This window comes from Bacillus rossius (assembly GCF_032445375.1).
Source record: "Bacillus rossius redtenbacheri isolate Brsri chromosome 9 unlocalized genomic scaffold, Brsri_v3 Brsri_v3_scf9_2, whole genome shotgun sequence".
Lineage (NCBI taxonomy): Eukaryota > Metazoa > Arthropoda > Insecta > Phasmatodea > Bacillidae > Bacillus > Bacillus rossius.
In genome coordinates, this window is record NW_026962013.1 from 3,300,041 (window position 1) to 3,313,986 (window position 13,946).

General features: G+C 39.4%; 1 protein-coding gene across 3 annotated transcripts in view; it reads right to left on the bottom strand.

The window, feature by feature from the left end:
* Positions 1-13,946, bottom strand: part of LOC134542967 (cadherin-99C) — a 145,915-nt gene that overhangs the window by 32,406 nt on the left and 99,563 nt on the right. For all 3 annotated transcript variants that reach the window (XM_063387601.1, XM_063387603.1, XM_063387602.1), the window contains 6 exons: positions 11,847-11,996; positions 9,798-10,016; positions 7,812-8,006; positions 4,751-4,888; positions 2,778-2,927; positions 1,572-1,736 (listed from right to left, as the gene is read on the bottom strand). In XM_063387601.1, coding sequence (XP_063243671.1) covers positions 1,572-1,736; positions 2,778-2,927; positions 4,751-4,888; positions 7,812-8,006; positions 9,798-10,016; positions 11,847-11,996 — 1,017 coding nt within the window. The remainder of the gene's footprint in view (positions 1-1,571; positions 1,737-2,777; positions 2,928-4,750; positions 4,889-7,811; positions 8,007-9,797; positions 10,017-11,846; positions 11,997-13,946) is intronic.

The following is a 13,946-nucleotide window of genomic DNA, read 5'->3' on the forward strand; positions in this document are numbered from 1 at the left end:
CATAATAAATTATAGATTATATTCAGACGGATTTTATATTAAAGGATTCATGCCACTTTTTTTCTTTCTTTCTTTACCCCCCCCCCCAACAAGTTTCCTACACCAAGTGCATAAAGCCAGCCCCACACGATACCCATTTCCTTAGCAGTTTTCACACCTATGTATTTGCTGTTACCACGCCTGCTCTCGTGTAGGTAACATTCCAGCACCCTTCCAAGGAGTCTAGCTCTGGATATAAAAGTTTTTTCATACCCGAAGTCTTAGCCAAAACCGCCAGAGAACGTGTTCCATTTCTCCGCTATACGCACGAGCGGAAGTCGTCAAGATGGCGGACCCACGTAAATCCTTATATAGTCCCTTTTATGAAAATTAGGGAACGTAACAAACATAACGGTATGTCATTTGAAATTTTATGATATTAAAACTACCCTTGAATATATTTGGTGATCTAAAATAATCGTACAAAGAAATAATCACAAGTTATAATATACGTAATGAAAATGCATTACAGTGTAAATAACCCATACACCTTATAACGCAATTGCATTAATATAGACCTTGTATCTGAGGGAGATTCTGTGTCAAACAACCACATTGTTTTAAAATGAGGAATGACTACAAGACCAAAAAAAAATTTAATAAAATATTAATTAAAATTTTATTGACATTCTTTATATATATATATATATATATATATATATATATATATATATATATATATATATATATATATATATAAACAAGCTAGATGTGATGTGGATGTTTGTAAAGGGCAGTTTTCTCAGAATCCGAAATGTTTGATGGTTTCAGAATGCTACCAACTCTAAATGAGTTCTGGCAGAGGTATTACTCGAACTATCATTATTCATGTTTCCTATCCAAACGAAAAGCATAGCATAGGGAGCGAGATATTAATGTCAGTGTATGTAAATCATCTGGAAAAAAAAATAATATTGTCTCCATAACACAACATTATCTTTATTATGCAAAAAGTATTAATGATTTAAATTTACAGATGTTTCAAAATTTAGGAAATGACCAAAAAAATAAAAGTTTAAATTTCCACCAAACACTTTAAATAGAACTTGAATTTTAAAATAAGATTAAAACTTAAAAGTCTGTGCTAGCTTAGCCCAATAATAAAATTTTGATAGAGAGAATGGATTATAACAAGTTTGGGGTTATCTGTCTAACCTTATTTGATGGAGAAATTGAAAGCCATATTTGGTCCAATATTATCCCTAAAACTTTATTGTCAAATATAACTGTTGATGAAAATTTGACAGTGTAACAAGGTCGGTCAGGATTTAAAAAATTTTAAACTACGTACCTACTTCAATTTCCAACCTTGTTCACTGCATTCAATTTCACTATAGAGCCATTCTTAAAGTTTATGGCTATAAAATATTACACTGTCTTTGTTTAGATTGGATTAATTACTTTAATTGTATGCAACAGCCAACATTGTTTATTACTAAAATAAATTTCTATTCTTACCTTAATACCACATGTATGTTTGTGCTAAATGTAGGCATTTACCAAACACGCACATAATAACATAGAAATCTCACCCTTATGAAAATGCTATACTGTTCCCCAGCATTCAGCTTCCCGATTGCTTCGATGACACCAGTTTTGGGGTCAATTTTGAACTTCTGCATGCCATTGTTGGACACATGGTAGATGCTGTACGTGATCTCGGCATTCACACCCACGTCGTCGTCTGTCGCCTCTATCTGCATCACGGGAACGTAAGTACAAATGAGTTATCACTAGAGACCGGAACAATTCGCGAATTCATTTCGCGATAGGCTAAAATACAAATAGTTATACCTTAGTGCTGCCTCTGCTACTGGCTCGCAACTCACCTGGGTGACTCTGGGCCAATTAGAAACACCAAACCAAAGCTTTATCGAATCACAGGCTGCTACGTTGGGACGTCTCACAAGACAGCAACCAATGAGTGGGTGACATTTGACCGAGTGTACGTAGAACTATGTAGTTCATCCTACAGGGCATTGAACCCGCGAATTTTTCCGGTCCCTAGTTATCACAAGTAACACATTAATTTTACGAACATAAATGAAGAGCTGAAATAACCTACTTAAAATAAAAACAAAAGGAAGGAATTCTGAATTTATGCGATAGGGTGACAGAGCAAAAAAAAAAAAAAAAAAAGTTTGACAAAAGTTGAAAAATATTCACCACTACATAAATACTAAATCAAACTTTAAAATAAGTTACTCCTCAGAGCACATCAAGAAATGCAAGGCATGAAATTCCTACATGCATATATTCTGCTGATAATTATTATGAAACTGCATAGGAAGGACAAGTCTTTTCATAGAGAGAGGGTGAGTGAGAGAATGTAAGTGAGAGAGAGAAAGAGTGAGTGAGTAAATGAATGTGTGCATGTGCGTGTGCATGTGTATATATTCAAACATACACACAATCAATCAAACAAATAAACATATACATACAATTATCCACACATATAAACAATAAACATACACACACATTATCGCTCTCTCTCGCACACACACTCATATTCGTTAAAAGCAAGGGTTGAACGTTGTTGCAGATTAAACAGGTACATATCAAACTACAAAAAAGTCTGTTTTCTCAAAACACGTTGTTACAATTATTTTACAGAATATTCAAGCACGTCGAAGTAAATCTGTACCGAAAACTCTTACAATCGAAGTTTCCCGGGGAATAAGAGCAAACACAAACCGGAATATTGAGGAATCTTGCTCTTACAGGAGGATGGAACTTACTTTGACAATCGGCCTCCTCCCCTCGCCGGCCGGCACCTGCACAGGGGGGATCATGGGTATCTTGGGGGCGTTGTCGTTGACGTCGTTCAGAGTGACAGCCAGCGACAGCGGGGCGCTGGCTGCCGTTCCCGGGGACTCCCGCGCCACCACCTGCAAGCAACGGCCTCCGCTTCTCTACTTGTTCCGAGGACTAGAGAACACCGACACAACCAACCAGGGGGTGTGTCCACGCATTTGCAAGTGACCACTTTGTCCTCGACTGCATCTCATGCACCCACTGATAGAGCCCTCGGCTATTAGTGGGCATGAGACAATTACAATGATTAATATTTATAGTATTCGCAAGCATTAGCCATCAGCTCTGGGACTTTATTACTTATTACTTGGTGCTATACATACAGGTATAAACTATTGTTTAAATGTTATGAATCTAGTCATTTTTTTTCTTTGGGCCATCCACATCTTAATCCCATATTTATATTTTTAAATATATATATATTTTTTAGATATTTTTTGTGCTTTGTCATAAACTGGGCCTTATTAATTTTTTATATTGGTAATTTTTTTCTGCATGTTGAACCTTCGTATGTTCTAATAAGTTATATTAATTATTTTCTTTAGGGCAGTACTCTTGTGATTTGCCCTTTGTTATGGACACCTTTTTTTATAATTTTGGGTGATTTGAAAACCATTCTTGTTGCAGAGCATTCTTGTTGTGGCATTAACACCGTGATCAAGACATTACTAATTGTGTAAAACCTTTACCTGGAGTTATATTTTTATGTATTTCAGTTATTTAAGCAAACATTTGGTGAACTGCGATAAAACCAAAGTAACACTGCAAAGCATGTCGCTACAACATAAAACACTGGAATGCAATTGAATACGCCATTTAGAACTGAAATGTAACTAAAAACATGAAATAAGTCAGCAATTTGACCAAACGCACGTCAAATTATGAAAATTGAATATTTTATAATGGTAAAATTATTGAAAATAATTTATTTAGCATGAATATTTTTTTACCAAAATGTATGACCTAAATGGTTTGACAACAAATTAATATTATATTGTTTGATCTTGCATGGCTTACATTAGAGACACATTTTTACATTAATGATAGCAAATACTCAAAAATTTGTTCATCTATTTTTATTTTTCTGAGTTTATCTGTTCTAGTCGTGCTTATTACTAACGATTTTACTGTGCATAAGTGCATCAGGTGTCAATCATACTGAGACTATTTTGGTGAAACAAGTATGTATTAAAAAATATTTAGTTGCATATTAGTTGAATAATAAACTTTTTTCAATCAATAAAGACAATACATAAAAAATAAAAACAGTGTTACCGTAATCGAAATCGTCCTAGAAATAAAACCATAAAATCTTGTCTGTACTCATTACATTTTTTTCCCCCTGATCACCTGGACTCTCTTAGTTTGGCATTGAAGTTTTTATAGTTTGTTTATATTTTTGAAGTTTGGCACGGCCCCCAGGTGTTTCACACTATTGTGGGTTTTAACATTTGGAAAACATGACTTGTGTTGCTCGTATGTCTCATTGGTAGAGACCTGTAAAATTTGCGGATTCATTTCGCGATAGGATAGAGTCCAAATACTTTTGACATTATTTTGCTTCAGTGATTGGGCCACAGTTCATCTGAAGGACTCTGGGACAATGAAAAATCTTTAACAGAAGAATTAGCAAATCACGATCATTCCAGTCAACAGGTGTTCGAGTCGGTATCCAATCAGCAGATGTAATTTGCACGAGTGCGTAGAGGATCATGGAGTCTATCCTTTAGGGATTTGAAATCGCGAATTTTACAGGTCTCTACTCATTGGTCGCTGATCCACCCTCGAGGCTGAAGCTCAGGCCGACTGGTCGCCACAGGCACAACACATCACCCACACAGTGACGCAACCCACAGGTGCGCCACACTAAAGCCGAGCGTTTAAACATCGACGTTACCTGGAACCTGAATTTGCCAGGGCTCGGCGGATCCCTGTCCAGATTCTTCTCGTTCACCAGCAGAGTTCCGTTGCCGTCGATCCTGAAGAAAGTGGTCGTCAGTTCGAACGAGTAGTTCGGCTTCGGGTCGTCCGGACCCTGGGGGCGACCAGAACACGATGAATCAAGACGAGAATTGTAAACCAGTTGCAGTGAGGGACGCGCATCACTGGGAGGGGCAGGGGAGAGGGAGCGGTGATGACGACAGCCTGGGAGCGGACAGGAAGGGGGAGCGATGTTGGGCGATGTCGGAGTGACTGCAGTGTGGGGGACCCATCCCTGGTGACAGAGCTGCGTTTGTCGAAGCAGGTGCAGCAGAGGAGGGGAAGCAGGGAAGAGAGGTGTCTGCGACGGTAAAAACTGCTCGGAATGGTCAGGGGTGACGGAGGATAGGGCAATCTGAGACACGGGCGGCAGAGGAGAGACCATTACAGGGAAGCTTCAAAGCGTTTGGAGAAATAAAGGGGGTGCAACAAGTTCTTTGTGAAGAACTTTTGAAACATATAACAACTTGGTGAAACAAATAAAGGGGGTGCAACAAGTTCTTTGTGAAGAACTTTTGAAACATATAACAACTTGGTGAAACAAATATATAGAATTAGTAGGTTGATATAGTTGCCAAGACAGATCCAGACTAATGGTGAAGTTAAGTAAGTACAGTGTCCTGGATTTAGTATAAGCTTGGGATATGTTGAGCATATGTTACCAAGTATTAACAGATCATATTGGTAATTTGTAAATATATCTTCTAATTCATCAAGTATAGTTGGAGATGTTTGAGGTGGGATATAGATATTAGCAAGTTTTAGAAATTTGTTTGGAGTGGTTGATTTTGATCCAGACTGCTACCTAATAATAATGCTGGGTTGTTGAACGGATTCATGTTTATTAACAGCAATTAAAATACAGTCACCTCTTCCCATTTTAGTACAAGTATTGGATTTATATCGGTTCTAAAGATTAAATACTGGTCTGTAAAATAATATTATGTAATTTTATAATTATTCAACCATGTTTCTTAAAACAGATTATATCTTGTTGAGAGTGGGCTAAATTTTAAAAAAATTCTGTAGCTTTAGTTCTTAACCCTCTGAACATTTTGGTAAAGTATCTCCCACTAATCAGGACTAGGCATTCATAGGCTGCTCCTCTCAGCACAGTGCTCAGGTGTGGTTTGTTGCTATTATCAGTAGCTGGGGCATTAGTGATGATAGAAGTGTTATCAGGGCCATGAGCAGACTAACTGGTACTGGTAAGTTGATCCGTAGAAATGCTAATTAGGCACCCATTAGGTCATAAAACAGTGTTATTAATTCTGTAGAAATCTTCTTCCAATACTGATATGTGAAATGATACATAAGAATTATATTTTGTACGGAGTTTAGCTACTTCGGTTCGTTAGTAATGTACCAACAGACGAATCAAAACGGATGCCAAAGAGGGCTTTCATTTTTCTGACTGTTGGTTTTATTACAGTTTTTAGAAAATAAATATGTATTAGTGATGTCCAATTGCAAAGAGGTTTTCTTCCATTCATTCGAGATTATGTAATTTTATTTCCTGTTGACACTATTGTTTGATTTACGCATGCATTGTACCAAATTGAAGACTTGTTTGTCGCCACTGTTTGTTTGAACTATTGTTGATGACTCGTGATTCCTTCTGCGTTGCAAGTAGGTCACCAGCTGAGCCACTGCTGCCTCATGTTTCCTCGTGTTCAACTTCCGTGTTTATGTCGCCAGCTGTTTGCTTAAGTACTATGCACTGTAGGTTTTATTACTATTGTTTTCAACACGTAATTCTTGTTTCAGTGGTTTGGTTCTTAATACTATATGTTTCAGTTCGCTCAAATAGCAATGTCTTGAGAAATTGATTTTCCTTTTTTCAATTCATCTACTTTCAAGAATATCATATTTAGTGATTAATGGATGATATCCTTGAACAAATGAGTTTAACAGAGGCTTCATAAAACTGGTTAATCAAAAACTTTATGTTACATTATTGTTTGTTCATGCCAGGATAGAAATACAAAGTGTTCTTTAATGATTTTAATAACATTAAATAACAATATATACATGTATTAAACCATTGATAAACTACCAAAATGTTATATTTATGAAATAAATTAAAATTGTAGGCAATTACATAAACCTAAACAAACTAAATAATTTAGGAAACTACCCCTATAAGGGATGTTGTGCCCTACCATGTTGAATTGTAAATTGATTACCATTAAATTTATTTTAGAAAACTCGTCCAAATTTTTGAAATGACGAAGCATAATTAATATATTTGTAACCTTATTTACATTATCATAGGCTGTTATCAATGAAGAGGCTCCAGCAAATGAATACCAGCAGGAAACTCCTCATTCAATGGTGAGTTGCACCAGAACCTGGATGTTCACTTAGTCAGCACACAAAGCTAGCTCCCGTGGTTCTTCAAGTCATTAAATGTAAAACTAAAACTGCATTGGAACCAGTTGTTACATATTTAAAAAAAATTCAAATATCATCCTCTAAGCCAGTGATGGCCAACTTTACTCTTTCCTAGGGTTACATATAATTCTTCAACTAATCTGAGGGCGAAGACACACATGAATAAATATTACATTTCTAACAAATTTTTTCACGAATTACTCTGTAGGGTAAACATTGAATACAGTACGTGGCCTGTCACAAAGAAATGAAACATTAATATTTTTAAAAATTAAAATATAAAGATAAACCAATTTTCTTTGAAGAATTGCCATGAAAATAAATATATAGATTACAAAAGGATATTGTATAAGTAACATTTCTCAATATTTCTGTAAGGTTAACATGGCTTCGTAACAGTGTCTGCTGACAACTTATCCGACACATAGGCAAACAAAGATGGTTAGCACACGAGAGTATACTTAGTGGTGTTTCATGGCAAGATTCTTCTGGAGAACTGCCTGCTGGCCATCACTGCTGTGAACCAAGCACAGCAAAAGGCCCGGTCGGGCAAGCAAGTCACGGAGAAGGGGACGGAGGCTCACCAGGTCCGGGTCGGTGACGCTCAGCACGATGGGGTGCCCGTCCGCGTCGACCACCCGGGAGCCCACGGGGGCGTTCTCGTCCGCGAAGCCGTCCACGGCGGAGGCCCGGATCTCGGGCGGGTGACTGTCGACCGGCTTGACCGTCACCAGCAGCTTGGCCGTGGTGGACCGCCGCATCTCCGACACCTCCTCCGCCTGCCGCCCACGACACACCGGCGCTCACCGGGCGGCAGTGGCGTAGCCAGGATTTGTGTGTGGGGGGTGTTAAGAAGCATGCCCCCCCCCCCCCCCCCCGTATTGAAGCGGGGGGTCCGGGAAAATTTGGATTTTAAGGTGTAAAATAGTGCTATTTTGGCAGTTTTCCGTATTTAAATTTTAATATTGTAATGGTAAAAGTTTTATTAATTTTAATATGAAATTTGTTTGAGTGATGAATAAGAAATTAGGTATTTAAAGATTTGTGTAAAAAGGGGGGGGGGGGATTTGGATCCCCTAAAACCCCCCCTTGGCTACGCCCCTGCCGGACTTGGTCCCACCTGCTGGGTAGGACCTTTAGTGTTTCGCTAGTTAAGTTTGTCCAAAACAGATACATTAAGAATAAAAATTAATTGGCGAGCATTTATAGTTTAAAAGTGATTTAATAAGAGATACACAATCAAAGAAATTAAATCTTTTTTTTTTTTAATCTGTGCACTTCGGTACAAATTTTTGTTCAAAAATAATTTCATTCCTTAAATTTCAAACATTAAAATATATATATTTTTTTTTGGGTGATCTGAATTAAGTTTCAGTTGAATACTACTTAATTCCATGATATAACCTGCATTTTGGAGCTATATATGGTGTATTAACTGAAATTTCGGTTTTTATGCGATATGCTGAAATGCTTTTCAGTGCTTTGTCGGTTTTATCATAATTCACCATATAATCTTGTCTCTAACCATACATTATTCCCAGCGTGTGTGTGGACTGAAGACATCCTGTGAAATATAATGCAAAACCCTAAAAAAAGTGATACTTAAAAATATGAAATACCATACAGATTTTTAAATTTTGAACAACAGTATAGTACAGACATTAAAAAGAGACTGTATACAAAAAAATCTGAAACTTACTTAAATTTGAGACCACACGGTAGCCTTCATCATATACGTACACACACTGTTAGATGATAAAAAACAGTACAATGTCTGATACCACAATTGGTTTTACATACATGAGTTTTAAAGTTTCTGGAAAGATATTTCTTTTTAAGTGTCTCCATACGAAAGGTCATGGCGGGGGTAGCATTTGTATAATAGAACGCCCTTCAAAATGAAATTTTGTCTATGGAACCACAGGGTTAGAAACTTACATCCGAAGAGAGGGGTTTAACAAAAAAAATATATAAATGACATAGCATCTTGCAAAAAATAATTAATGTATATAAATTTTTGTAGTTTTTCTTTTCTAAAGCTAAAGTGCTTAAGTTCAGAAGTGTAGTCAGATAGGAGCAAAGTTTTGCAGTCCTTCGTATCAACCTTGACCCCCTGATCCCAGGGCCTCGCGCCGCACTGAAGCAACGGTATATATATATATATATATATATATTTGTAAGTTTTCCTTTCCGACCCCCGGAAAGGCCCCCCCGCGCTTAAGTGCTCGTGGTTCAAAGAGGTGTAGCCAGTACAGTCTTCTCGTATCAACCTTTCCCCCCCCCCCCCCCCCCCCACCCACCACCACCACCCCCTAGGGCCACGCACCGCACTGAAGCGACGGTATATATTTTCGTAAGTTTTCTTTTCTGACCCCCGGAAAGGCCCCCACGCTTAAGTGCTCGTGGTTCAAAGAGGTGTAGCCAGTACAGTCTTCTCGTATCAACATTTCCCCCCCCCCCCACCAACACCTAGGGCCACGCACCGCACTAAAGCGACGGTATATATTTTCGTAAGTTTTCTTTCCTGACCCCCCGGAAAGGCCCCCAAGGTCCAGAGGTGGTCGACCCACCTTGACGATGATCTCGAAGCGCTTGGCCACGGAGGTGTCGACGGGGCGGGTCTGGCGCACGGCGCCCGACTGCGGGTCGATGTCGAAGTAGTCCGAGTAGCTGGGCGGCGCGCCGCTCAGGAAGCTGTACCTGATGGGCGCGTTCAGCATGTCCATGTCCACCGCCTGGATCTTCTCCGGGTGCACGTCCAGCACTCCGGCCAGCTTGCCGCTCGACACCTGCGCACGCGTGTAGCTGGGTCACTCCTCCCTCCCGCCTCCCTCCGGGATCAGCCGCGCACGAGATCAAATTTAAAAAAAAAAAATTGATTGTCTGTAAAGTCGGTTTACGGACGATGGTTCAACGTGACAACGTCGTAACAAAACATTGATGAAATGATTTGCATACTTTTATGAATAAAACTGAATCATTTTTATTTTAATAATAAAAGAATAACTACTTGAAATTATACTAGTAATGAGATTTTTATAAATGCAAGAATAATTAACCTTTATTGCCGGAACTGTTGTTGTAATAAGCAATAAAAAAAACCACATTAACTTTTCACTTCACTTTATAAACAGTCGAGTGGAAGAGAGATAAATGCGGCGCAAGCGTACAATGAGCGTAACGGGACACAGCTTAACGGGACAGTAAGCGTAACGGGACACAGCGTAACGGAAAAATGTGCGTAACGGGACACTTTTTCGTGCGTGCAGCCGGCGATCATCGATTTATTCGAAGTTGTCACGTCAAAAAAAAAAAATAAAGATCATTTTCCTTGGCCTCTTGGATTATTGGAAGCTGCAATGACTGCCGAAACGTCGCAAGACAATTATTACCTGACACGGCTTACACCCAGAAGCCCTAAAAAATGCAAATAAAAAATTAATTTCTGGCAGCCAAGAACATTATAAGTTAAACTTGACACTTCAATAATCTTCTTGACAGAAAAAAAATAGCCGGTCATGGGGACTGTCAACCGAAGTGAAAACTTAAAACTTTGTTTTTAAATGTGTAATATGACATTATTTCTACGTCAAATGTACGTAAGAGAATGATTTTGGTATTATATCAGTACGATATAATTTATCCTTACATCATTTTTTAGTCAAAACAGATGTCAGTGGTATGTAAAAATTACGTAAAAATTCATTACGTAGCTATGACTTACCAGTGATGTCAGACCTAGGTCATGTACGTATTCACGTGGTCAAATTAACTTCACTTACTGCTACTACAGCCATGTCGGTGATGCGAACCCACAAGATTTCACCCATCCAAAAAAAGAGTCCAACGCGCACATGATACAGTCGAGTATATACAATGTATTAATGTATATATGCGTATACATGTACACAGGCCGGTGCGATTCGCCAGTCTGGCGCAACACGTCACTAGCATGTCGGTGACGCGAACCCATAAGTTTTGCCCCTACCAAAAATCGCTCAACGCAGCTAGATAAGTTATCACTTCAACAATTTTGACGTGACAAACGTCTAATAAATCGACGAACGCCGGCTGCACGCACGAAAAAGGATGACTCATTGTCCCGTTACGCACATTGTCCCGTTATGCTTTGTCCCGTTACGCTAATTGTACGCTTGCGCCGCATTTATCTCACTTCCACTCGATTGGAACAACCATCGATTTGACTTTTTCGAGGATCATTTAACTTGAAACACTCCCATTCGTTTCCTACTTTTCCTATCATCGTCCTATTCTTAACGGAATAACACAGATTGGAAGAAGTTAAACAGCAAACATGTATAAAAGTTATAGTTAAAATAATCTCTTTGTAAAAGTAACAAACATGTTAGATTTAATGAGTGCATAAAAAAGTAGATTTATCAATTAAATTGTAGATTTCATTTCACTCCTTCTTTGCATCCATACAAAATAAGTGATAATTCAATAAAAATTATTCAATTTTATTCATAACAGTATGGAATCATTTCATCAATGTTTCGTTACGACGTCGTCACGTTTAAACTATCGTCCGTAAACCGACTTCACAGACAACCAACGAGCTACGACGAGGTTAAGGATAAGGAGGGTGCGAGACTCACGGACGCCTTGTACTCGGGGTTGACGCACACGCCGTCCATGGAGATGCAGCCCTGGTACACGAAGGACGGGTCCTGGTCGTCGTCATCCTTCACGTCCACCGTGAGCGTGGTGGTGGCCGACAGCTTGTCCGAGGAGTTGCGCGCGCGGTCCTGCGACACACACCAGCGGCGACTCAGACCTCGCGCCCTGCTCTCTTTTCCTCTCGTCTGGTTTACACAATGGGTGCGTGTACTTAGGTACGCGCATGAGAAGTTATACTTCTTTAGCATCATTAAAAAACAGTTTTTAATTGCATGCAAATATATTGCGTGGAGTCCCTCCACGTGGAAGAAGTGAAACTTCGTAATGTGGAAATGAAAATAGGAAGGGGTAGAAATTGATTTTTAGTGAAATCATATTGTATCAAATCAAACTAAAAAAATTAAGGAAATAAATTTGTAACGATTAATAGATTGATCTTCAGAGAGAGCGAGACACCTATTGAATGTCTATAAAACTAACTTTTTTATGAGAGCAGATTTTCATGAAATAAATCATGAAATCATTCAACGATAAAAGCTGTTTATTTAACCAAGCGGACGGGCTCGCCCCAATGAGAAAATAGACAAATTTTTTTTTTACCTAACTAAAACTAAGTGTATTTTGGAGGGGTCCGGCAGGGGCGTAGGAACCGGGGGGGACATGGGGGACGTGTCCCCCTGAACTTTTTGGGTGGAGGGGACTGTTCCTCCCCCCCCCCCCCCAACTTTCTAGACCGTGATATTTTTATTTTGTAACATTATTCTGCCCAACTTTATTTGTAATTTCTTCACTCATCAAATTTTATCTTAAGGAAACAATAATAATTTTAACATCGATGTATCCAATGGTTTAGATACAAAAACTGCTTATAAAGGCGCTATTTTGCACTTTTAAAATCAAAAATTTTCCGGTGGAGGACTCCCGGACCCCCCCGTTTTAGTAATGGGTTTACATGACATCAAAATCATTATTTGTCCCCCCCCCCCCCCCCCAACATTATGAACACAGTTACGCCAATGCGGTCCGGGTTAGGGGAGGGACCTAGGTGCGTCTCAGGCCGAAGCCTATACGCCTGGTCATGCTGGGATCAGCCATGCAGGGAGAGGGTCGCATGCATCATGTGCTAGGAGGGGATTGGCCAGCCATGGCAACGATTGGCGCCATGACTAACTCCCCTCACTCTTAAATCTAGACTATTAACTAGAGATAGGTTGGGCCCAGGTAAAACCTGCACAGACACAGGGAAAACCCTGGGCACATTCATGCGGGATGCAAATTGGCATGCATTACGTGTAGGAATTTACAGGAGACAGAGGGATGGTCTGGTTGATTCATTTCACAGACAAGAGAGCCACACCCGAAGTTTCCCCAAGTTCACGCTCGCTTTTTTTTTCTTCCGTTCTATCTCATTGTATAAACCGGTGTGGCATTAATTTTTGCGGTAGATTAGGATAGGTTAGCTACATCATAAATACTTTAAAACATTGTGGATGGTTGGTTATATTAGTTAAGTATAGCTACATTAAAAATACTGTAAAATCATTTTATGGTTGCTAAGCAAATAACTTTTTAATATGTAGCTATCCAGGGCTATAGGAAACCGTTTGCATGATTTCACAGTATCTTCAATGTAGCTATCCTAACCAAATCAACCGTCCACAATGTTTTAAAGTATTTATAATGTAGCTAACCTAAGTAGGGAGAGCGTAGGGGTACTGGGACCGATGTAAACATTGAAATGTAAACACCGACCCCACTACCCCCATGGGCGCCGCCATCTTGTTTCATGGGGGCCGCCATCTTGTCACGTGGGGACCGCCATTGTTGTTGACATTGGTTACCAGGGCGCGCCGGTAGGCCGCCATCTTAGTTCAGCCTTTAGTTACCGGAGCGCGCCACCGTCGCTCCGAAGGCGGGAATTGTATACAAAAAAAGCCTGGGCACTGGGTGGATTCGATCCCGGGAAACGCACCAACGTCGTGGTTAGGAGGCGTGCGCCTTGACCACTAGACCACGGGACCATATGAAGTATGGGGAATTAAATAACGAACATATGCTTTAAAGAAGCTATGCTTAAA